Source organism: Microcebus murinus, chromosome 7 (genome assembly GCF_040939455.1).
Source record: "Microcebus murinus isolate Inina chromosome 7, M.murinus_Inina_mat1.0, whole genome shotgun sequence".
Lineage (NCBI taxonomy): Eukaryota > Metazoa > Chordata > Mammalia > Primates > Cheirogaleidae > Microcebus > Microcebus murinus.
The window spans coordinates 94,508,234-94,532,117 of record NC_134110.1 but is presented as its reverse complement, the minus strand read 5'-3'; the positions used below and the strand labels follow the sequence as shown (position 1 = coordinate 94,532,117).

General features: G+C 39.4%; 1 protein-coding gene across 7 annotated transcripts in view; it reads right to left on the bottom strand.

Annotated features, from left to right (window-relative positions):
• ASPH (aspartate beta-hydroxylase) overlaps positions 1-23,578 on the bottom strand; it is a 214,080-nt gene extending 190,502 nt beyond the window's left edge. For 3 of the 7 annotated variants that reach the window (XM_076005278.1, XM_076005279.1, XM_020288811.2), the window contains exon 1: positions 23,219-23,578. In XM_076005278.1, the coding sequence (XP_075861393.1) occupies positions 23,219-23,321 (103 nt within the window). In that variant the 5' untranslated portion in view covers positions 23,322-23,578. The remainder of the gene's footprint in view (positions 1-23,218) is intronic. The other 4 variants (XM_076005280.1, XM_076005281.1, XM_076005283.1 and 1 more) reach the window with 2 other exon arrangements.
• Positions 23,579-23,884: the final 306 nt, after the last annotated feature.

The following is a 23,884-nucleotide window of genomic DNA, read 5'->3' as shown; positions in this document are numbered from 1 at the left end:
GAGCAAAGCCTACTTAAACATGCCCCCCCCCCAGGTGGAAACCATCTTCACAGGCCAGGATTTAGGTTCCATCGCAGGTGATGCACAGAATGGAAACATGCACTCTTTGATCACAACCTCCTATTTTTCCAGTTTGTTTAATTCAACAATTTCTTCTTAGATCCTGTAGTTCTCTGATTTCTCCTTCTCTCCTACCCCTTCTTTGCCTCCTGCCTTCACATATTTCCACATCTATTTTAGAGTCCACGATGCATCATTCAAGTCACTCCCTGACTCACGAAACTTGCCTGCTCCTGTCGTTCCGTGGCACTGATGTGCCATGACTGCCCCCACAGGTTGAGGGCTCAGTCCCACAAGACTGCCCCCAATTCAGATGCCAGTTGTAAGTAGTGTCACCTAAACTTCTGAATGACCAGCTATAAATCAGGGTTCCCATGACCCCCTTCTCAAGTTCAATTAATTTGCTAGAGCAGCTTGCAGAACTCAGAAAAACACTTAGTTTACTACAAAGGACACAGATGAACACGCAGGCAGAAGAGATGCACAGGGCAAGGCATGCGGGAAGGGGCTCGGAGCTCCCATGCCAGCTCTGGGCATGCCACCCTGCAGCAACCTTCTCCAGCTACACAGAAGCTACAGGAACCCAGCCCTTCTGAACTTTTACAGAAGCGTCATTGTGCAGGCATGATTGATTAAACACTAGTGATCAACTTAACCTTCGGCCCTTCTCTCCTCCCTGAAGGTTTGGGGATGGGGCTGGAAATTTTGACCCTCTAGTCCTGCCTTGGTCTTTGGTGTGACCAGCCCCATCCTGAAGCTACCTAGGGGCTGCCAGCCACCAGGCATCTCATTAGCAAACAAAAGACTAAATAATAATAATGAAGATGAATAACTAATCAACAAAAAGAAATTGCTGCAACTAAAAATTGCATAGTGAAGAATTAATCCAAAGAAAGGTCTGGCCTTTGCCCTCAGTGACTTAGATGAGGTTTCTAGGTCCCTGGAATGTCCTCCCTGATAGGAGTATCTTTGTTTGCCCGGGGTTTCTGGCCACTGGACAACCTAGCCACATGAGGTTTGGGACACACTGTATCAGTTCTGATCTCTGAAGGACATGGAGGAAACTAAAGGTCAGGCATGCATGTAGCATGTGATCAAGCCCCAAGAACTAGTGAGGTTAGCAAGGGCTGGGATGAGCTCCCCCAGTTGCAATACTCCATACGCATCATTGCACATCTAGGAGGTACCACATCCCTGAGGACAATGGAGCTTTGTGCTCGGAAGCTGCCCAGACTTTACACCCTCCTGGCTCCTCCTTTGGATGGTGCTAACGTGTATCCTTTCACTGCGATGCAAGTGCAATGGTAAGTGCTGCACTTTCCTGAGTTCTGTGAGCCATTCTAGTAAATTACCAACCCTGAGTACGTTTGTGGGGACCTCAAATTTGCAGCCAGCAGGTCTGAAATCACAGTGGCCCTGAAGGCCCCTGAAATTGCTCCTGGTGTCTGAAGTGAGGGCATTCTTGTGGGGACTGTTTCTTCAGTCTGTATAGTTTGCCCAACTCTTTGAAAAAAATCATGACCAAATAAACTGGTGATGCGTGAACAGTGTCCTTTCCCCTAACTACAAGAACTGCGACCTTTCTTACACATATACATATTTCCCTCTCCAGCAGAAATTTCACAACTTTGTCAAAAGCTGAATAACCACACTTTTGTAGACCAGTGAATCTGAGTTTTCAACCAACTTGGTAAGGTATAAATATTGATTTGTGAATTCCAAAATTCCGTCTCCTAAAGCCACGTGAGAAAGAGGTGCTGCAAGAGAATCCCTTGCAGAGACCAAGGATGCCTGGAAGGAGACTGACTTCTCAACTATCAACAGCAGAGGGGCCTGAGAAGTGAGGAAGGCCTTTCCCCCTCTTCCTCCCAGGCACAGCCCCAAGGCAGACCTTGGGACAGCACAACTCAATACTCCCCACTGCGGTCCCTCCAGCCCTGATGCAAAGGGAAGACAAGAACTTCTACACTGAAAACAGGATCGGATCTAAACCAGACACGCTTTTAAAAACAGAAAGTGGCTGGGATATCAAGGCATCTGTCCCAGGGATAGCCAAGAGGCTCTGCTCCCCAGAGCAAGGAGGAGATGAATCTAGCCCAAGGGAGCACAATGACTGGAGGCAAACGGAGCTATTTCCTATTAATGCCTTGTCGAATAAAGATGGCCAAATAAAGTGACTAAAAAACGTGCTGTCACATGTTAGGCTCAATAATAAGAAAGTGCCGGCATTTGACCATTTTTTGACCCACAAAAATGGCTACCTCCTATGACTCAATTAATTTATGAGTATTTCCCCAATGTTTTATTATAAAAATTCCCCCTAAACACAACAAAACTGAAAGCATTCTTATTACTTAGGTTCCACTACAATAGTAACATTTTAAGACATTGCTTATGTCATATCTATTCATCTCTCTATATCCATCCATTAATCTACCTTATTTGTATAATACATTTCAAAGTAAATTGTAGACATCAGTGCACATGCCCTAAATAATTCAGCTTGTATATCATAAACTACACTCCAACATTTCTTTATAGTTTAATGTAAAATTTATATAAAATGAAATGTATTAATTTTAAGCATACTACATTCCCTAAGTTTTAACAAATGTACAACCCAAGTCCCTATCAAGATCTAGAACATTAACATGATCCCTCATGGTCCTTCCTGTTTAACATTTCTCCCCAACCCCACCCTCAGAGGTGGCCCCATTATTCTATTATCTTTTGCACAGATTAGTTTTTGGAATTGCATAAAAATGGGATCATACAATATGAACTTGTGTGAGGCTCCTCTCCCTCAACTTTATGTTCATGTTATCTGCAGTGTTATCATATCGTATTATGCACATATTATCTGCAGCAGCAGTTCATTCCTTTTTATGACTGGGTAGTATTCCACTGTAGGCATATATGAGCGCACAAGAATATATGCATACAGATGAGTGATATATACAGAGTACATCAGGGTGTATCCATTCTCCTGTTGGCAGAAACCTGGGCACCTCTCATTTTGAACTATTATGAAAAAAGTTGCTAAGAATATGCTTCTGCAAGATTCCCATGAATACCACATGCCTACATTTCTCCTAGGTAAATATGTAAAATAAAATTGTTGGGTCACAGGGCATGTGTATATTTAGTATATAAGACACTGTCAGAACTTTTCACAAAGTAGTTCTACCATTTTATGTACTCACCAAGAATTTATGAGTTCTATTGCTCTATAACCTTCCTACCATTTGGTTTATTAATCTTTTTAATTTTAACTTGCATTTCCCTGGCAACCCATGATGTTGAACATTTCTTTCATGTGCTTATTAGCCATTTATTTTTCTTCCTTTGTGGACTATCTGTTCAGATCCTTTGCACATTTGCCTATTTTTGTTTAACTGAATTATAGGTGTTCTTTGTATTTCCTGGACACCTGTCCCTTAACGATGCATGTTACAAGATATGCTCCTACTCTATGGTTTTCCTATTCATTTTCTTAATGGCATCTTCTGTGGATAAAAGTTTTTAATTTTGATGATATCTAAAGTATTAATTTTATATATTTTAAGCATATTACTAAGCTGAAAATTGTTACTTGAAACTTAACAGGGTTTCCATGCCTCACATTCTGAAACATGGTATCTATTTCAGGACTGAAACTACCCAACCACTGGATCTGTAACATACAACCATTAACAGAAGCCTGTTCTTAGCTCCAACCACATACAGTGAAAAGGAAGGGCTCAAAATCAGAGGCCAGTATGTCAACTAAATTGCCTGCTAGTGGAGGATACTAGAGGTAAAAGCAAGAGAATTTAGAAAAATTTGAGTATTTTCATTAGCTATGATAAGTCAAAAAAATTTCTAAGCTAGTCATTCAAAATTCAAATGGATAGAATCAATCCAATTCTTCTGCCACGCAAAAGCCAGGCCAATGCTTAGATCCCATGACTTCTTTAAAAAACTAATTTGTGTTTTGTTTTTATATTTCCTCAATATTTTATTTTGAAACTTTTAAACAAATATACAGTAGAAGATTAGTATAACAAAGCACTTGTATACCATATACCTGAATTTACCAATTATTAACATTTTGCCACATTTGCTTTGTTTACATAGATACGTGCATATATTATTTTTTCTTTCTTTGTTCCCATCCCCCTCCCCAGAAATTAAAAAAAAAAATTCTCACCTCATCCAACACACTTTTCTGCTGGAATTTATTTGGAAAATTCTATGGGCTGGGAATTAGCACAATATTTTGCATTAAGTTCCTTATTTTTATGAGCCTTGGTAAGATGAAATTAATGGATTAAGTATATTACCTCTCATCTCCCTTCCAATTTTAAAAATTCATGATTCTAATTCTTAAAACCTTAACTGCTAAAATTAAATTACCAGTCAGTTGCAATAGGGAAAAAATAAGTTTCTCTTTACTGTGATTTTGACCCTATTCATCTCATAAAATCTTTAGAAAAATCACAAAAAGCGACATATTATATAGGAAGGCATATAGTTTATCTGTGAGACTTTGTAGGGAAAAATATTTTTTAATAATTAAAAAAACTTTTATATAATACAGATATGATGAATCAAAGGTGGATGGGCAGTTTAAAGGACACTATTAAATTAGGAAAATGTGAATATAGCCTTTATATTAGGTAACAGTAGTATACCAGTGTTAAATTTCCTTAGTATGATAATCACACTGTGGCTAAATAGAAGCATATCCTTGTTCTCAGGGAAAACATGAAGAAGAATTTAGGGGCAAAGTATCTTGATTTAAATTTCAAATGGTTCAGCAGCAAATTAAAAAAAAAAAAACCAAGTATGAATGTGTCTAGAGAAATAGAACGCAAACACATCAAAATGCTAACAACTGGTAAATCTAAATAAAAACAACATTATTCAGCATACTTTGCTTGTAACTGTCTTGAAGACTTGAATTTTTCAAATTAGAAAGCTGGAAAAATACAGGGTTCCAGGTCTAAAACCCGGGAAACCCCAGAGGTAAGGGCTAAGAATCTGAAACAGTAAAACCTTCTCAGGTTTATTCATGACTGGATTTTAGGTAAGTTTGGAAAAAAAAAAAAAAAACACTACCACTTTTAGAGATGCTTCTGGAAATAACTAGAAAAATCTGACCATGAAACACATTTAGATAATACAGTATCGATGTTGAAGTTCTTGGGTTTGAGAACACTGTTGTAGTCGTGGAGGAGAATGTCCTTGTTCTTAGGAGATAAGTGAGCAAAGGAGTTACGTGAGACACAGGATGACTACTTCCTACTTTCACAGAGAAAGCAAGAATGCCAAAAACAGACAAAGACAGACAGCAAAGGTGGCAAAATGCTAACAGCTGCCAAATCCAGGTGATGAGTATGTGAGTCTCCATGTACTAATCTTTTTGCTGCCATACATGTTTAAAAGTTTCAAAACAAACAGTTTAAAAAACATCAAAAATAAATAAACTGAGGTTTTGTTTTTTTTAAAAAAAAAAAAAAAAAGAAGAAGAAGAAGATAAAAGAAATGAAAGATCAACCTCTTAAGCCAGGCCTGAAATTATACCAAATCTGCCGCTGGTCTCAAACAATAAAAAGCAAAGGCTTGGTTTTATTGCTTGAGACCAAGGCTCCACTTGACCTCGTCTACACGCAAGTTCTGCTTACGCATATCTGGCTGCTTGCCGGACGTTCTGGAGTGGATGCCCCGAGTTTTGCCTCAGATTCAACTGGGAGAGAATAAATCTAACTTCTCCACCACATGGAAATTGTTCAGACTCTTGGAAGACGGGGATGCCCCCCAGGAGGGCTCTCCTTTCCCTCACGGTGGGGTTAGCACCCCCTCACCCTAGCACCAAAAGATGCTCTCCTCTGAGCAACTCCATCCTGTCCCTCCTAGCCGCAGCCCCACAACCCACCCCACCGCTCCATGTGCAGTCCAGCCGAGAAACAGTGGGATCTGCACCCCTCACCCTTGTCGCTAATTAATTTACCAACGGCCTTTTCGGTTAGCCACATCATGTGGCAACTCCCTGAGACTGCAAGCAACTAAAAAAAAAAAAAGAAGAAGAACAAAACAAAACAAAAAGGCCTCTTTAAAAACTTTAAATAGTTACTACTTCAAACCTCTTTCATCTTATCCTCTACAGTGAATTCACTTTGCAAAACTGTGTCAACCCCCATTCAAGCTCAGCCTGGGCCATTCTTTTACACAGAATCCCCTTCCCCCCGGGTACTAGATTCCTTCACAGCTTTGTGCCAAACACAATTGAATAAGCATTAATTGGACAGGTTTCTCATGAGAGTGACATCAACCCATTACATCAGCACTCTGGGCACAGCTCTACCATCAGCTATGATTCAAGCTGTACATGTGACCAGTGTTTACCATCTCAGGCACAGGGAGATTTTCGGAGATGGTGTTAAATGCCTTGGTGAAATCGGGAAAAATTACCAGATTGTCTCGTGACCTGATAGTCTAAAAAGCTTATCAAAATTCATAAATAAATTTTTTTAAGTAATCTGTACTCAGTAAACCTGCGGTTTACTGAGTGTTCATGGCTTTCTTTTCATGGCTTTCCTAGTGTTCATGGCTTTCTTTTCTAAGCACTTAAAAATAATTTTTAATTCTAAAATTTGCCTTGGATTGCCATGAGACATCAGCTTATAGTTGCTCTGAATTCATCTTTCTTTCCTTTAATAAAAATGGGACATTTGCCCCTAGAGTGTCTTTACAATCTCTTCTAATTTTCATGATTCCCCAAAGGTCAAATACACAGGAAGCTGTGTTAGGCGTTTGGAGACTTCTGAAAAGCCTCAGCCCTTCTTCATCTTGGTCTTCTTTTCCCTGCTCCTTGATCACGCACAGCTCATTCATTCCACAAATACTTTCTCTGCAGCCCACCTGATGGCAACTTTCCCAGAGGCGAACACTCAGTTTTGCTGCTGTATCCTGTCGCTGTGGAGCAGAGCGTGGAACAAGGTAAGTGTTCGCTCCTCTCACTGGACAGTTGACACCTTATCCCCACAACAGTCTAAAGTATAAACATAAATTATTTTTGTCCCGTCTCAATGACAAAGCAACTCTTAACCTACACGGAGTATTTTAAAAACAAACCCATACAACTTCGGAGGACAGGCCACGCTGGGTGCGGGGCAGGAATGGCCAGGGCAGGTGCAGCTGGCACTCCGCCAGCTTCATCCCAGACCCGGCTGCCCGGCTGCCCTTCTCCTCCCAATGTGCCCCAATTCCAAACCAAAGTGACGGCCAATGTCACCGCCATGTTCAGAGCTGTCCCCTCAGCCTACTCTCCCTGACTCATCCTGCTCTAGACCCCCTCCGCACCCTTCCCTCAGCCCCAGCTTTACCAAATGCACCCACACTTGTCCCTGGCTGAGCTCACCCATTCACAGAATAAAAATGACCAGGCACCCTACTATCTGCGCTGACAGGCGGGAAGCTGTTTCCAGTGCCGGTCTTTTGGCTGTGTTCCAGAATAAGCTAGTCTGCTACCAAAGGTTCACAGGAGTATGGCCCCCAAAAGATCTGACTGGCTACAAAGGCTGAAGTCTTATAGCTTCATGCAAGTTACAGTGAAGCCAGTGTATGGCGGGCAGCACACGTGCGCTGTGCGGGCGCTGTCCTGACCAGGGCACGTGCGCCCCTGCCGTGGCAGTGGTTAAAGAGTTTTAACCCCATCTCACACTGCTCTACACGCAGCATTTCTGGTCAACGTAAAATTCAGATCAGCAACACAAGGTATTTTAAAGAGATAAAAATCTTAGAATGGCATAAATTTTAAATGGCTTCCATGGTTTTCTCTATGCACCAGAATATTCATTCATTCAAAGATTACTCTTTGAACCCCTACGCTGTGGTACAGCAATGAACAAGAGAGGCCACTTAGCTTATAATCCAATGTAGGAGAAAAATAAAAAGGCAATTAAAATTCCCTTTGGTAAGTACGTCAGGGTAAAAGGGTATATGGGATAATACAGGTAGAAATGATCATTTGGGGAGAATCACGATGTGGAATTTTAAAGACACAGCATTCTAAGGTAAATCTGTTCCAACTTATTCTTTACACATGTTAGCCTTGCTCTCTTAATAGCTTTATATTTTTTAATCAAAACTTATATATTTTAATCTTATGTTAAAGAAGAAGTAGTCTTAATTCTTACAAGAGAATTTTAAAAGCCAAAGCCAAAAAAAAGGGGAACAAAATTTAGCAAATTACTCCATACTTCAGTATTTACAGAAATAATTTTAGCCTATCTTTGAGTCATGTTTAAAAATAAAGCGAGGGGAAAATCTAAATCTTACAAAGTAAGCAGAGCTTCATTAATTTCACAAAAACACAGAACAAATAAAATGCCTGCTTCTGCCCAACCTTCTTCCCAATCACAATAACTAAGGATGACAGAGCATTGGGAATGCCTCTCATGGCATCAGAATAGCATCTTATAGCTACTGTGTGGAAACTACTATTAATAACATGGTGCCTAAGCAGTGCCTATTACTCAACAAACTTGACCTATTTAAACAACTCTCTACAGCAATGAAGTATACACATTCACAATAATTTTGCTGTTTCTTTAATTCTAATGCTTATAAACATCAACAGAGCTTTTGATCTGTGCTCTTGTCCATAACATAAACCTTAAAAAAAAAAAAAAAAAACCTACCAATGCAACACGTAACTCGTGAGTACTTATCACATTCAAGGCAGTGGAAAAGAAATAAAAACACAGACACCCCTACCCTCCATGTCCTTTTGGCCTAGTAGAGGGAAATAGGATACCTATATTTGTTCATTTCAACAGGTATTGAGCACCTTTTTGTGTACTGAGTACCTACCAAGAGTATTGATTATTGAGCACCTACTATGTTTGGGCAGCCATTTTAGCACTAGAGATAAAAAGAAACCAAAACATGGTAGTTACCTACATCAAACATTAGCAGAAACCCTCGTAGCCCTAGTAATTACTCTAAACTAGGGTAAGCAAACTATGGTCTACCTCCTGTTTTTCGTATGGACCAGGTGCTAAGGATAGTTTCACTTTCTAAAACAACTTTGAAAAGAAGAAAAATTCAAATTACAGTGACCTTAAATAAAGCTTTATTGGAACACAATTGTACCCATCTGCTTACCCTATGGTCTATAGCTGCTTTCATACTACAACAGCAGAGTTGAGTAGCTGCCACAGAGATCGTATGGCCAGCAATGCCAACCCTTATCTAAACCATCATGGTAATCCCTCCACAGCCTGGTTCAGACAAGCCTAAGCCAATATGAACCAACGAGAAGCAAGGAGTCTGCTCTATGTAAAAGAGGGGAAAAAAGCTCCTTTTCTTCTGCTGAATATGAACAAGGAAGTACACAATCCCAATTGCCACTGGCTGACACCTTGGACCCACAGGGGAACCAACCTTAGGTGACTCCTATACTGACAGTAAGAGTGGAGAAGCAGGAGGACTGTGGGTCCCTGAGGACATTTCATGCCATTGATCATACCACGTCAGATCAGCCCTACCTCTAATTTTCTGTTTAAATGAAATAAGTGTCCTAGTTATTTATTATGTGAGTTTGAGTCTGGTGTCGCTCCTAACATAGACGGTGCCCTTACAATCAATCAAGCAGAAATGAAGGACAACAAATCATTACAGCACAAAACAAAGCATCTGTTTTGTTCACAGCAATATGTAGATAATTGTATCTACAAAACAATTACGATGAGCAGTCACTTTGCAGTCAATCTTCATAATTGTAAGTTCTCTATCACTTTAGAAAGATGTAAAGATGTTTACAAAGGTTTGATGACTTACTCAAGGTTCAAAAGTTAGTAAGTGGCAGAGCTAGTACTTGCGTCCAGTTCAGTCTAATGCTGTTTTGTTGCCTAATAGCATGACTGGCTCACACTTTCATCTGCCAAAGGAACCATATCACCAAAATAGTGAAATTCTATAGAAGACTGCAATGGGGGTGAGGAAGAGTGGTTATCAAACCCAGTCTATGGGGATGGAGGGAGAGTAAGGAAGATCTGAGGAGGGAACTGAATCCTGAAGAATAATACAAAGGTCAGACAGGGAAAGGCGAGGCAGTGAGTGGTGCTAGAAGAGGAGACAGCATGTACAAGCACTGAGGCCACAGAGACTGATTTAATTTGGTGGGAGCACAATACAAAGAGGATGAGGCAGGGAACTGCTAGAGAAGGAGAACGTAAGAACCCCCTACATCATGCCAAGGAATCTGAACTACGTCTTGAGCACTGTGTGGAACTACCTGGGTTTTCAAACAAGGAAGTGGACATGATCTAATTTCCACTTCATAAAGATGGCTCTGACAGATGGATGAAATAGGACCAGCTACGAGTCCTCACAGTAACAACTAATGAGACTCTAAAATGTTCAACTATAGGAGCTCTAGAGTCAGACTTGGGCTTTAAGTCCAGTTTGGATTTTTACTAGCTCCATGATCTTCCACAGATGAGTCTCTCTAACCTTCCATTTCCTCATCTACAAAAAGAGAATTTAGAGAGTTACTGTGAGAATCAAATACCAGAACAGAAAGAAGCATACAACATCTGACATATAGTTAGCACTCAGTGATAGCTACTTTTTTCCCTACTATTTTGTTTGTATTTAAGTCTATAGCTCAGGAGTGCAATAGAACTGGTGGCCATGAAAAGACAGTAGTTAAAGCTATGGAGAATGTGCAGCATGATGCTGGAAGGCAGCCAACCAAATAATCCTGGGAAGATTATCAATTAAGGAGTAGATTTAAAAAAAGAACAGGAAGAGCCCATTGGATTTGGGATTAACGCTTGGTCTCTGTTGACTTTGGCCAGAAAACCTGAAGGGAAGGAGATAAGAAAAGGAACCCATACTACTCTACTTATTCCATTGAGAGACTAAAGCAATTGGTGGGTACATGCTGTAGGAGGGGTGGAGGAGGAGAGCTCCCAAGGAGAAGACAAGCAACAGCTCAAGGTCCATAAGAAAATGGTGTCCCAGGCCAGGCATGGTAGCTCACATCTGAAATTGTAGCACGCCAGGAGTCCGAGGCAGGAGGATCACCTGAGATTAGGAGTTTGAGACCAGCTGAGCAAGAGCAAAACCACATCTCTACTAAAAATAGAAAAAATTAGCCAGGCATGCTGGCATGCCTATAGTCCCAGCTACTCAGAAGGCAGGAGGATTGCCTCAACCTAGGAATTTGAGGTTCCTATGAGCTAGGCTGAGGCCATGGCACTCCAGCCTGGACAACAGATCAAGAACCTGTCCCCTCTCAAAAAAAGACATTCCCTAGAAAATGGTGTCCCGGTCTACTGCGGGCTCCCTCACAGAGGCTCAGCACTCCTGCCCTCAAGCCTTTGCTTCTCCCTTGGGTGGGTGGGGACCCAAAGGTCCCTAATAGCTGTGACTGCCAAGATTTTAAGTTCTAACTGTGATGCTGGCTCATCACCAATTACCTACCAGCCTCGTAGGCCTCCTCCTGAATCCAAAGAAAGAAACGGAGTTATGCTGAACTACATAGTAAAGATGTACCCCAAACGCTCTGTGGTTGGGTATTTTCATGTCCAAAGTAAAGCAATCACTTTTCAAGATTCTCAACTATGGCGGCTTTTGCAGCCATTGTAGATCCTCGATCCTGTCTACACACGAGGGGGATGATCAGCCTCAACTCAGTAGGCTCCCAATGTTGTGTAATTCAAAGGCCAACCCCCACCCATCACACAACAGATGAGGGAGCTCTTAAAGGATGCCCTCTGGTTTCTCAGCAAAATGAGAGGCAGCGATCTGCCAAAATTGAAGGAGAAAGAGCAAAGTATTGGCTCAAAGAGTTAAAGATGTGAAATAGCTGGTGTTAAAAAAAAACGGGTAAACAAAAACTAGGAACACACAGAAGGATCACAAGGTATTGGTGAAGGACCAGCTGAGGAGGAAGGTCTTGAATGTACCCAGTTTATTTCAAGTTTATTCCAAATCAGTACTTATCTAAGCTAGTAAACTGTGCTCTTTGACTCAATCTTACTCTGCCCTTAATTCATTCTAAATGTCTCACTGCTCACAAGAGAATTCTAAAAGTCACCTTGGGGTCTTATCAACACAAACAGTCCACTACCTCTAGAAGAAAACAAAATAAACACAACTGGCTTAATAGCTTTGTACCTTCATATATATTAATTTCACCTTTAAAATATTCTACCTCTATAGTAACACAGAGCAAATAGATAACTGAAACATCGGGCTATGTTTTGCAATAAATCTACTACTGCCTCTGGAGAAGCCACAGAACCTGTCAGTAATTGAGTCTTAAGTCTGTGCCGGGCAACCTAGGCCTCCAGGTATTATATATTTACTGGTAACAAACAAATAGACTGTTTAGCTAAAAACCACAAAATAATCAAATAAATCTTAAGGTTCAAGAAATAAGCATTACGTTTTGTTCATGAAGACAGTAAGCTCAATTCTGAACAAAGCAATATATCTAGTGCTAGTTGTTACCATTTAAGAAGAAAAATGGGAACCATTGAATGGCTTACTTTCTCACAGACACTAGAATATTCCATTTATTTTATAAAGAAAGACTTTTCACTTTAATAAACTCAAAAAAAAATTCTTAGTGTCTAAAAAACAGTTAAAACTTTAAAACCATACGCAACTGTTTGTACATTTAAAACTTCAAAAGACAAAGAACGTTTTATAAAATATAACTTACTCTATGTGCCTACAAAAAAACAGAAAACCTAACTTAGCCAACCTGACTCAAGAAGAAACAGAACATTTAAATAGTCCCATAAATATTTTAAAAGCAAAGCAGTTTTCCCTCAGGCCTACCCACACCCTACCCAGTGCAAGATAAAAATGACAAAAAGGTTGAAATGAGTTCTGCCAAAAAACTACTCTGAATCAAACTATGCCAAATAACAGAAAAAAAGAGGAAATATTCTTAAATTTACTTTTGCAGCTAGAATAACCTTGATAACAAAACCAGAAAAGAAAAGTTCAGGTCAATTTTATTCATGGATGTATTCACTTATCCAATAATACTGAAAAATGTTTATAAATTTCCTAGGTTAGAATTTTTCCAGAAATGTAAAGGTGGTTTTATTAAATTATAATATCTATTATTATAATTTACCAATTAAATATGGGAGAAGAAAAACCACATATATGATCTCAACAGATGCAGAGAAAATACACAGTAGTAATCGTGGTTCCTACACTAAGGCAAGGAAGTGAGAGAAGAGGAGAAAGGGGAGGAGGAGGGAGGAGAAGGAAGGGAAGGTAATTACAGACACGTCCAACAAAAACACAGATGCAAAATTGTTGATAAAATATTAGCAAATAAAGCAACATATGAAAAGGATAATTCATCTTGACTGAGTAGGGCTTTGATAGAAAAAAAGTATTTGACAAAATTCTTAATCCAGAAACACAAAGGAATGCCCCAATCCAATAAAGAGTATCTACAAAACACCTAGAGTCACTATTCTACTTACTAATGGTGAAATATCAAACACTTTACCACTAAAATCAGGATAAAAGCCAGAATGTGTACTCTCATCACCTGTATTCAACATGATGCTGGAGGTCCTAATTAGTGCAGTAACACAAGACAGACTGGAAAGGAGGTGAGCGTGTCTCTATTCACAGGTGACATGATATTTACATAGAAAAAGCCAAAGTATATATTCTTCTAAAAATTACTAAAATTAATAAATGAACTTAGCAAAGTACATGATATAAGGTACAAGTATCAGTTCTACGTCTATACAATGACAGCAAATAATGGGAAAATAAAATCTTTAAAACTATGACTTAACAATAGCATCAAAAAACATAGAATATTTAGAAAAATTTTTAACACAATATATGTAAGATCTCTACACCAAAAACTACAAAACAAGGCAGAAAGAAATTAAACACCAAAATATATGAAGAGATATATCACCACCATGGAGTGGAAGACACAATCATCAGCGGGATTAATTCTCCCAAACTTGGTCTACACATTCAATGCAATTCTAAGCATACGCCCAAGCATGCTATATTCTATAGAAATTGACAAGCTGATTCTAAAATGTATACAGATATATAAAGTACTTAGACTACTTAGAACTATCATAAAAGGATCCACAAAGTTGGAGGATTTACACTACCTAGTTTTAATACTTACTAGAGTATTAATACTTATTAGAGTTTTAATACTTACTAGCTAGACTAATCAAGACTGTGTGGTATAGTCATAAGCACAAATAGATAACAAAGAAAGAAAATAAAACAGAATAGAGAGCCCAGAGATAGATCCATACTTACACTATCATGTGCTTTTTGACAACGGCACCAAAGCCAATCCAATGATGAAAGCAAAGTCTTTTTCACAAATGGTGCCATAACAACTGAAAATTCATATGGGGAAACCTAAGCCAAAATTAATTTCATGGGACTGAAAACTAGTACAACCTCTGTGGAAAGCTATATGGAGACACCTCAAAGAACTACAAGTAGAACTACCATTTGATCCAGCAATCCCATTACTGGGCATATACATACATAATGAGTGAGATGTGCACCATCTGGGGGATGGTCATGATGGAGACTCAGACTTTTGGGGGGAGGGGGGGAAATGGGCATTTATTGAAACCTTAAAACCTGTACCCCCATAATATGCCAAAATAAAAAAAAATTAAAAAAAAAATTAGTATGATGGTTGTTTCTGATGGCAGACGTGGGGGCAAGGAAGGGGCTTCAGAGAACTTTCTGAAGTGATGGAAATATTCTCTATCTTAATCGGTTGTGGTTTACACAGTCAGATACAGTTATAAAACTCTTCAAATTATACACTAAAATTTGTGGAATTCACCGTGTGAAAATTTTACCTCAGAAAGAAAACAAACAAATGTTGAGCTACAGTTAATGACAGGTAAGCATAAATGTTTAGGAGAGTGATGTATAGTGATGACTACAACTTAAATGCAAAAAATATGATTGACTGTTGGATATTACATAAAGCAAATATACCCAAATGTTAACCTCTGCAGAATCTAGGTAGTAGGGTCATTGTAAAATTCTTTCAATTTGGATGCATATTTCTAAACTTTCATAATAAAATGTTGGTTAAAAAGACTATCAAAATTATTTTTAAAATATAAACTACCTAGACTAAATCTAATAAAAGATATGCATGAGTTTTGGATAAAATAAAATTATAAAAATTATAAGACTTAAATAGTAAATTACACACTATGCTCATATAAAGATTTAATATTATAAATATGTGTAATTGTCCCAAATTGTTCTATAAATTCAATACAATGCCACCCAAAATACCCAAATATTTTTCATGAAACTTGATAAGCAGATTTTAGAATATATAATATTAAAAAAGTACGAAATCAGCAAGGACAATGGTGAAAAAGACAAGATAGAATGACATGTCCTATCAGATACTACTACAAAGCTACATTGAGCAACTCAGTTAGGTGTTGCCCCTACATGCCTGGAACAAAATAGAGCCCCACATATTTATAGACAAGAAATGATAATGAAGATTAGTGTAGAAAGAAGACATCAATTAGTGGTACAGAACATTTTCATTATCCATGTTTTTAAAATATTGAATTAAATCCCTACTCACAGTATATAATAAAATTCTATACCTGATAGTTCAGAGATATAAATGTGAAAAAGCAAAATTTCAGATCTTTCAGAAGAAGAGAATGTTTTATGAAACACATTCTCTGTGTTAGAAAGGATAACACGCATTCTCTGTGTTAGAAAGGATAGATTAAATAAATCACAAAGTCATGAATCATAAAGTAGAAACTTAAAAATATATTAATATATTAAAATATTAAAATTCTGTTCAAAATATACCACAGAAAATGACAATGTGAATAATCAGACTGTGAGAAGCCTTTCATCACAAATACTCAAAAAGTATAGGGTATAGAAAGAAATTCTACAAATCAATACCACAAATACAAAACAACAACAAACAGAAAAATACAAGAGTGTTCAAGGCAACATTGTTTGAAAGAAAAAAACCAAAGTGGCTTTCGACAGCAGGATGGCTAAATAAAAAGTGGCACATTCATACAGTGCAGAACTGCGTATATATGAAAATAAAGAACTAGAGTTTGGAGGAATTTCAAACAAATGGTGTCAAACTTGCTTTGCCAACTAAGATCCTATTCACAAAACTTTTAACACATGCTAAATACGTATGTGTGGGTACATATATATATATATATTTCTATACATAGGGATATAGATACACTTTCTAAGCAGCTTTCAAATATATTGTTTTAACAATAGGTACATTTTACATGTATGGATATATAATGTGCAATGTACCATTATATAATACATTTCATTTTGTGCATATATTATTATAAAGACTACCATAAAATATGTAAGAATGGTTGGGAAGGGATACCACAGGAGAGGAAAATCAAAGAATCTGGTAATGTTTCATTTCTTAACCTATATGGTAGGTATATAGGTATTCACTGTATTACCTTTTATACCTGTTTATAGGTCCTAAATATGTAATATTTCAAGTAGATATAGCTTTAAAGAGCAGCACATAGAAATATTTTTATTCTAGAAGTTAGAAAAGGCTCTCTGCCAAAAAGCAAGTCCATTGAATAATTTAAAAAACTCATGGCTCATACCTATAATCCTAGCACTCTGAGAGGCCAAGATGGTAGGATCACTTGAGCCTGGGAGTTTGAGGTTACAGTAAACTATGATGATGCCACTCTAGACTGGGTGACAGAGCAAGACTCTATCTCCAAAAAAAAAAAAATTGGATTCAAAGAATTGAAAAATTAAAAAGTAAAGTTAAACACTAGTTTATTTTCAACAAACATTTATAACAGAGATGTTTAAGTTCATGTAAAAAAATTAACTGCTCCTAAATAAAATGTACATATGAACCTAAGGTCAAAAAGAAGCTTTCCAGTATACCACTTTTAAAAAGCTCAAATTAAAAGCAGAGTGTAAAAGATGCTGGGGATGGGGGAATGTGTATAATAGCAGTATAGTAAACCAGAAACGGAAGTTATATACAAGACAGACAACAAAAGAGCAATGAATTATACTTTGTGGCATGGTAAAATGGTTATCAGACCTGTGTAAAATATGAGAAAAGGCAGTTACAACAATGCTGGCTGTGGAATAAAGTCATTTTATCAAACATTATTCTACTACTTTAAAATTAAGACTGATCCTTCCTGGCTTCCATACAGAATGAGTCACTAGGTTAAACCTGTAGTCACACAGGTAGAAGGGAAGTGCTGGCATTTCTCCAAGTACAGCAATAGTGGTTTCCTCTACAAGGGCTGTCCTTAGGAATCCTGTTATAACTGGACAACTCCCCCTACCCCACCCCGATTTGATTCACTGACCCTCTCTTCTCTAGAGCACAGAAAGTATCTACAGGCAGACAATAACCATCACAGTGGGCAAGCCACCTGGATCGCACAAAGGGGCCAAAGAACAGCCCAGATCCTTCAAAACATCTTCTGTAACTATTGTTGAAAAGATTTATCACCACGAGCATGGTATGGATTTCCATCTGTTTACATCCTCTGCTATTTCCTTCCTCAGTGTTTCATAGTTCTCCCTGTAGAGGTCCTTTACCTCCTTGGTTAAGTATATTCCTAGGTACTTTAATTTCTTTGTTGCTATTGTGAAGGGAATTGAGTCTTTGATTTGGTTCTCAATTTGATTGTTGGCGTATATGAATGCCTCTGATTTCTGTGTATTGATTTTGGGAGAGGGCAGGTATATATATATATACATAATGAGTGAGATGTGCACCATCTGGGGGATGGTCATGCTGGAGACTCAGACTTGTGGGGGCAGGGGGGTAAAGGGCATTTATTGAAACCTTAAAATCTGTACCCCCATAATATGCTAAAGATTAAAAAAAAAGATTTATCACCAAGTGAGCTCAACGCTTCCCTTAAATCTAATAGGTTTTCTAGACCAAATTTTTCCTCAGCTGTCATCAAGGGGATCAGAATTAAATTGCATTCAGTGATTTGCCATTGAAAGATAACCATGTCAGTCAAAGGTAACCAAGACAAATCCCTGAAAAACAAATATCAAGAGCAGAACAAATGCCTGAAGCATCCCTCAGCTTAGGGGAATAAAATGATTAAAAAAAAATGTTTAAAAATAAAGATGACTGACAAGAAAATACCATCTTGGCTGCTAGCAGCACCAGAAGAAAGTAAAAAGGTTACAGCGCTGAACTCCGGAATACACCCCTACAGTGGTACCCGGGGAGGTAAGAAGAAATGAACATCCTGACTCTCTAGTCTTCTAATGGAAATGGCCAGGACCGCAGGACAAAAGTAGACACACACTCACCCAGCAACGTGTGTGCAGAGCAAAGCAGACGCCAGGGCAGCATGCACGGCTGCAAACGAGCCAGCTCCTGCACCTCCGCGTCCCCTGACAGAAGGCTAGACTTTCCCCCAGAGATTCTGGTAAGCTGTAGATAGGTTCTATGCCCATACCAGTTTTATCAAAGGGAGATTAACTGAAAAACATTTTTATATCTTGGCATAGAATGAAGTCAAAGCACTTAGAAGCAGAAGTATCCAAGACTCAAACTAAGTTGCATATTTTCATGATGTTACAACAGTGGCTGGAACATCATCAAAAGACTAAACTGTATCCGAGCCCTGGTAATATAAAATAATGTTACAGACCTCTGAGCAATCAGAGGACAAATCAGCAACTTGAGGGCTAAGGAGCAAATAAATACACCCCCAAAAGCAGACAGAAATGTACCAAGGGATACCCAAAGACACAGTATAAGCAGTACCTCAAAAGCATCCTTATTACTTAAATTAGAAGCTACCAAATATAAAATAAATTTCATCCAATAAATCATCAAAAAATTTCAAGCATGCAAAGGCCTGCTTAGATCTACACTTTTATATTCTCCAAAGTTTTGCATTCACCCCTATCATAGGAAGCATTTCAACGGAAACATCTTAGAAGCAAGAAGGCACATGAAATAGGTCTTAGGGCTACTATGAAAGTAGAGAATAATTCTGTTTGAGGAATCTGGGATTTTGAGCAACTTGCCACACAGTTCTTAAATGAATGTGATCCAGGTCATCAGATTCTTTCTCCCAAACTACCACGCCTTTCTGGAGAAAAAGGTTTTTCCTATTGGGACCAGAGAGTTCAGAGGTTAAATAGCCGATACTATCTAAAAATAGGGTGGAGAGCCTACAGGAGCCTTTATCCAAGTTAGTCTCTTGGTACTTTGCTGAAAATGAAAAGCTCATACATTCATTTTCTAATAAGCTCTATGACTCAGGTGATTTCAAATCAAGACTAAAACACAGATCTTTCTTTTACTTCCCCAGCCCACCAGAGGTTAACTGGTCTTAAAATTGTGTTCATGAACCCCCTCAGCACATTTTTTAGGGCTTGGTTTCATATGATCTGGCCAGGCTGGATAAAACGCTGTTCAACTACACACAAAATAGGCACAATTCTTGTTGAGGAAGAATTATGGCCTTCCTATCTTTTCATCCTAGAATCAGTAATGGAAGATGAAGCAGTTGGCCCTAACTGATAGGCTCTGGCTAAAGAAAGAAAATTTCACTAGGGCCCCTTCACGTAAGGACTGCAGGATGCAACCAGCTGTGAATTGTATTTGTTAGTTACTTAATAACCTAGGCAACACTGAAAGAAAAAAAAAAAAAAAAACTGAGAAGTGTTTTTCTAAATGATTAATACCCACAAAATGAATCTTTGAATATTCTGTTTTACAGAATTATATTTAATTCTAATTAAGCCTAAATAAAAAGGCTGCTTGGGATAAATTCTTACTACTAAATTTCAAAATCTACTGTTACAGACCCTGAGAGAATTAAAAAGCAGTAGTAGCTAAGAGTTTTTAAGTAATTTTCCATCAATATTTTTGAGTATGTACAGATTGGTTAAATACTATTTAATAGTAATAAAACTAATTGCTGTTATATAACCTGAAGCTCCAAAGTGAAAAGGGGGGCAGCGTTCTACAGTGACACCTACCGGTCAAGCGAAATACAGCAACATGACACTCAAAGAAATAAACAGGCAGATAGAAAGCATGCTAGAAAACACACGGAAAGAGTGGGTGAAAGGGAAAAGCTAAACCAACAAAAAACATTACACACACAAGTGTCTACAAAATCAGCCCAAAGGGACATCATGACCCTTCACTAAAAATTTTCAAATAAATAAATTTGTAAAAAGCTTCTCCTGGTCCCAGTTTGCCATGCAAATTAAATTCTATATACATATTAAAGTTAACATACCTTGTTTCTTCATGTTTCTTTTACATTATAAAGAATAAAACTAAAAAAGGTGAAACTGAACTCTTTAGAAAACCACTTTATCATTTTTCAATTTAAGTTGAAGGAAATAAAAAGCACATACTTGCTTTAAAAATCTCTGTAATATAAAACCCCATAATTCCAGCTTCCAAATATCACAGTTCAATGAAATAAACACCAAGATAAACAATCTGGCCAGAAAATCACCTTTTCCCTAAAATGCATGCTTCAAAGGACTGGGTCCTTCCTACCCCATACTTCTACAAAAATTAAAAATAATAATGTTTAATGTGACCAATGCCATCAACTTCTGATTCTCAGAGGAAAACATCTTAAAATAGTATGAATCCATATACTTCTTCTCAAACTAAGCTTTTCAAATATACTGTTTCAAACACAATTTTGGTCAAAGGAAATTTAACTATGATATAACAAAAGCACACTTTTCTTTAATAAGTGTGGTAATGCCATGAAGAGATTGCCAGAAGGAAACTTGATAATCTAGTTCAACTCCCCATTCTCATAAAATCTTACATATCAGGGAACCTATAATTCAAGTAGTATGGAAAAATGAATGACTAACAGAGAACTTGGGTTCTAGTCTTGGTTATTCCAGTAACTAGTTGAGTTTCCATGAACTAAAGCACCTTCAATGAACTAGGCAATCTTTCCGGGCATTCATTTCCTTATCTACATGATTAGAGCAGAGAACTAGATGGGCCTCACAGTAATGGCACTGCTGAAAATTCTTCAGCTTTTATTTCTCCTACAGATGGGAATGGTTTGCACAATGTCCATACCTCAACCACTAAACACAGCAATAAAAGTTGACTTTATCTTTCAGGTATATCCTGTTATAAGAAAACAATATAATCACACTTTCACACTGCTGTTCAGGGTAGAATGATAGAATCCTGGTTTCCAATTCTAGTGCCTTCTACCTGGCACACAGTCAGAACGCAATATTTACTAAAAAAAAAAAAAATGGCTGTGGAAAAAGAATACCCATTACGTAACATGCAGGGTTCCAACATCAACTTTTTGTTTTTTGTAACATAGGTATTTCTCTCTTTTATATACTATGTCTATTTCAAGAATTATGGATTCGATGTGTAAAATGTTTAAAAGGCTGTGGATCTCACGTATGGACAGAGCTTGCTCTAAAATGCCTGAATATGACAGTCAAGATAAATTAACTCAGGTCACGACATTTTCAAAACTTATCACCTGACTGTTAAAATGTTTCAAATATTTATTGACTGGGGTAGAAACATGATACACATTCCCCAATATTAATTCTTATCAGTAACAGGCCATGTAAAGTGACTTCCTCAGATGCAATCAGTTCTCTAATCAAAAGCACAAAAGATAAAATGGAGCAGAGAAATGTTTCACTTGCAAATAGCCACAAAAAAACCCTTTTGAAACAATTAACATTCAAGTCTGTCAGCTTCCTCTGCTTCACGAAGAAGGCTCACAATGGGTTCTCCTCATTTAGAAATGTTAAAAAGGGTAGCCTCAGCCACCTGAGGCAGTTAATCTACCCCTCTACACGTTGAAATAACTGACATTTAAAAATAAGTTTGAAAAAGGAACACAAACTTTTACTTACATCAAAGGTGAGTTAATATGGTTGCACTGAACTTCAAAGTGTTTATTTCTTTCCATTTAGAATACAAATATTATTAACAGTTCTTAAAATGTAAATGGGTGCAATGGATTTAACTGCATTACTTTCACCATTTAAATTCATACATTCACTAATCAAATATTTATTGAGCATCTATTATGGGACAGGACCATTCTAGGAATTGGGGATAAGAAATGAAGAGGAGAGAATGAGACAAATACAATACACATAAAAATAAGACAATTTCAGATAGCGACAAGTGCTGCAATTAAAATAGTTCTTTGAAGTATGACTATAGTTATTTATTTTCTTCATATTTATGACTGCATTACATGACTGTTTGCAGATGTCAGCAAACAGAGTCTAAACCATTTCAAGTGAAGTTTACAGCTCACATTCAATACACATGTGTCTTCCAGTTTCAATATCCTAAATATGAGTCAAAGGAAGTATAAAAGAAACCGAGAACCACTGAAATATGAGAGGAAACAGATTTAAAACATCTGTCCTCTCTCTGCTGGGTATGCACACAGAGAACGAAAAAGGTGAATGACGATGTTTTTAAGCAAAATAGGCAAAAATAGAGAAACTCGTCCACTATTTCACGGCATTCAGTGATATTTTAAATGCATCTGCAATGCATGTTAAGAAAGCTACATAAAAGCAAAAAAATTTTTGCAAGAACATTCAAATCACTCCCAATTAACCTCCCCCCAACTTCACCCCCACCCACACCCCCTGAATATTCTCTCCTTTGAGTTGCTCTGAAAAACTGCTGGTTAGGCAGGAACTTACTTTCCCTGACTTTGGCTCATTTTCAAACTCCCCCAAAACAGGCAAGGCAAAGGTAAATTGTTCTCTTGCTCCCACCTTCAATTCCAGGGTGAGCCAAGAAAGAGTCGATCAATGACCCCCATCTCGGCTGCGTCCTGCAGGTGTGGGAACTGCCAGGTTGGGGACCCCGGACTTGGCCAGCCCCAGGCGCGCGCGTACCCTGCTCCGCCCGCCGCCCGGCCTGGCGAGCGCGGCCTCCGCCCCGCGCCCAAAGCAGGAGCGGAGCGAGGATGGAGGAGGCGCGGCGGGACCTGGGGAGATGGACCCGCAGCGCGCGCCGCCGCCCGGGTTCCCGCCCCAAGACCCGCCCGGACCCCGGACCCCCAGGGCCTCTGACCTCTCCGGGCCCCGGGGCTGCTGCCCGCGCTCGTGCTGCCGCTGCCGGAGCCACTGCTGCTGCTATTGCCGCCGCCGCCCTTGGCATTCTTGCGCGGGGCCATCGCGCTGTGCTGGGGCTGGCGAGGGCCGGCGGGGACCTCTGTGCGGGGGGACACGGCGGGCCCGGGCCTACTGACGGCGGCGGGCGCTGGAGCGGGTGCGGGCCGCGGCTCCCGCAGCAGAGCCTGCGCCTACGCACCGCCCGCCGCGCCTCGGAGGACTCTCACCCGCGTGCCGGCTGCGCGCGCCCGGCCCTGCGTGCGCCGGCCCTGCGACTCCCTCCCGCGGCGAGAGCGCGCGGCCCGCCCGCCCCGGCCACGCCCCTTCCCGGCCCCGCCCCGCCCGCGGAAGGCTGAGTGACGGCGCGTGCGAGCCAATCGCAACGGCCTCTATGAGGTGGCGGTGCCCTCCTGCGCTTCCCCGCCCCTCCACAGACTCGGGGCCGTTCTGGCGCTACACAGCCGCCTGCGAGCGAGGGCGGCTTTTGGCTTCCCAGTGTGTCCCGCTTCTTTGGAACGTGGCAAACGTGGAAGCCGAGAGGGCTCTCGCGAGCGTTGGCGCACCCCCTCGGTCGGGACCGGCAGGGGGCGCGGCGGGCGGGCGGTGCCGCGCGGGGCGGGGCGTG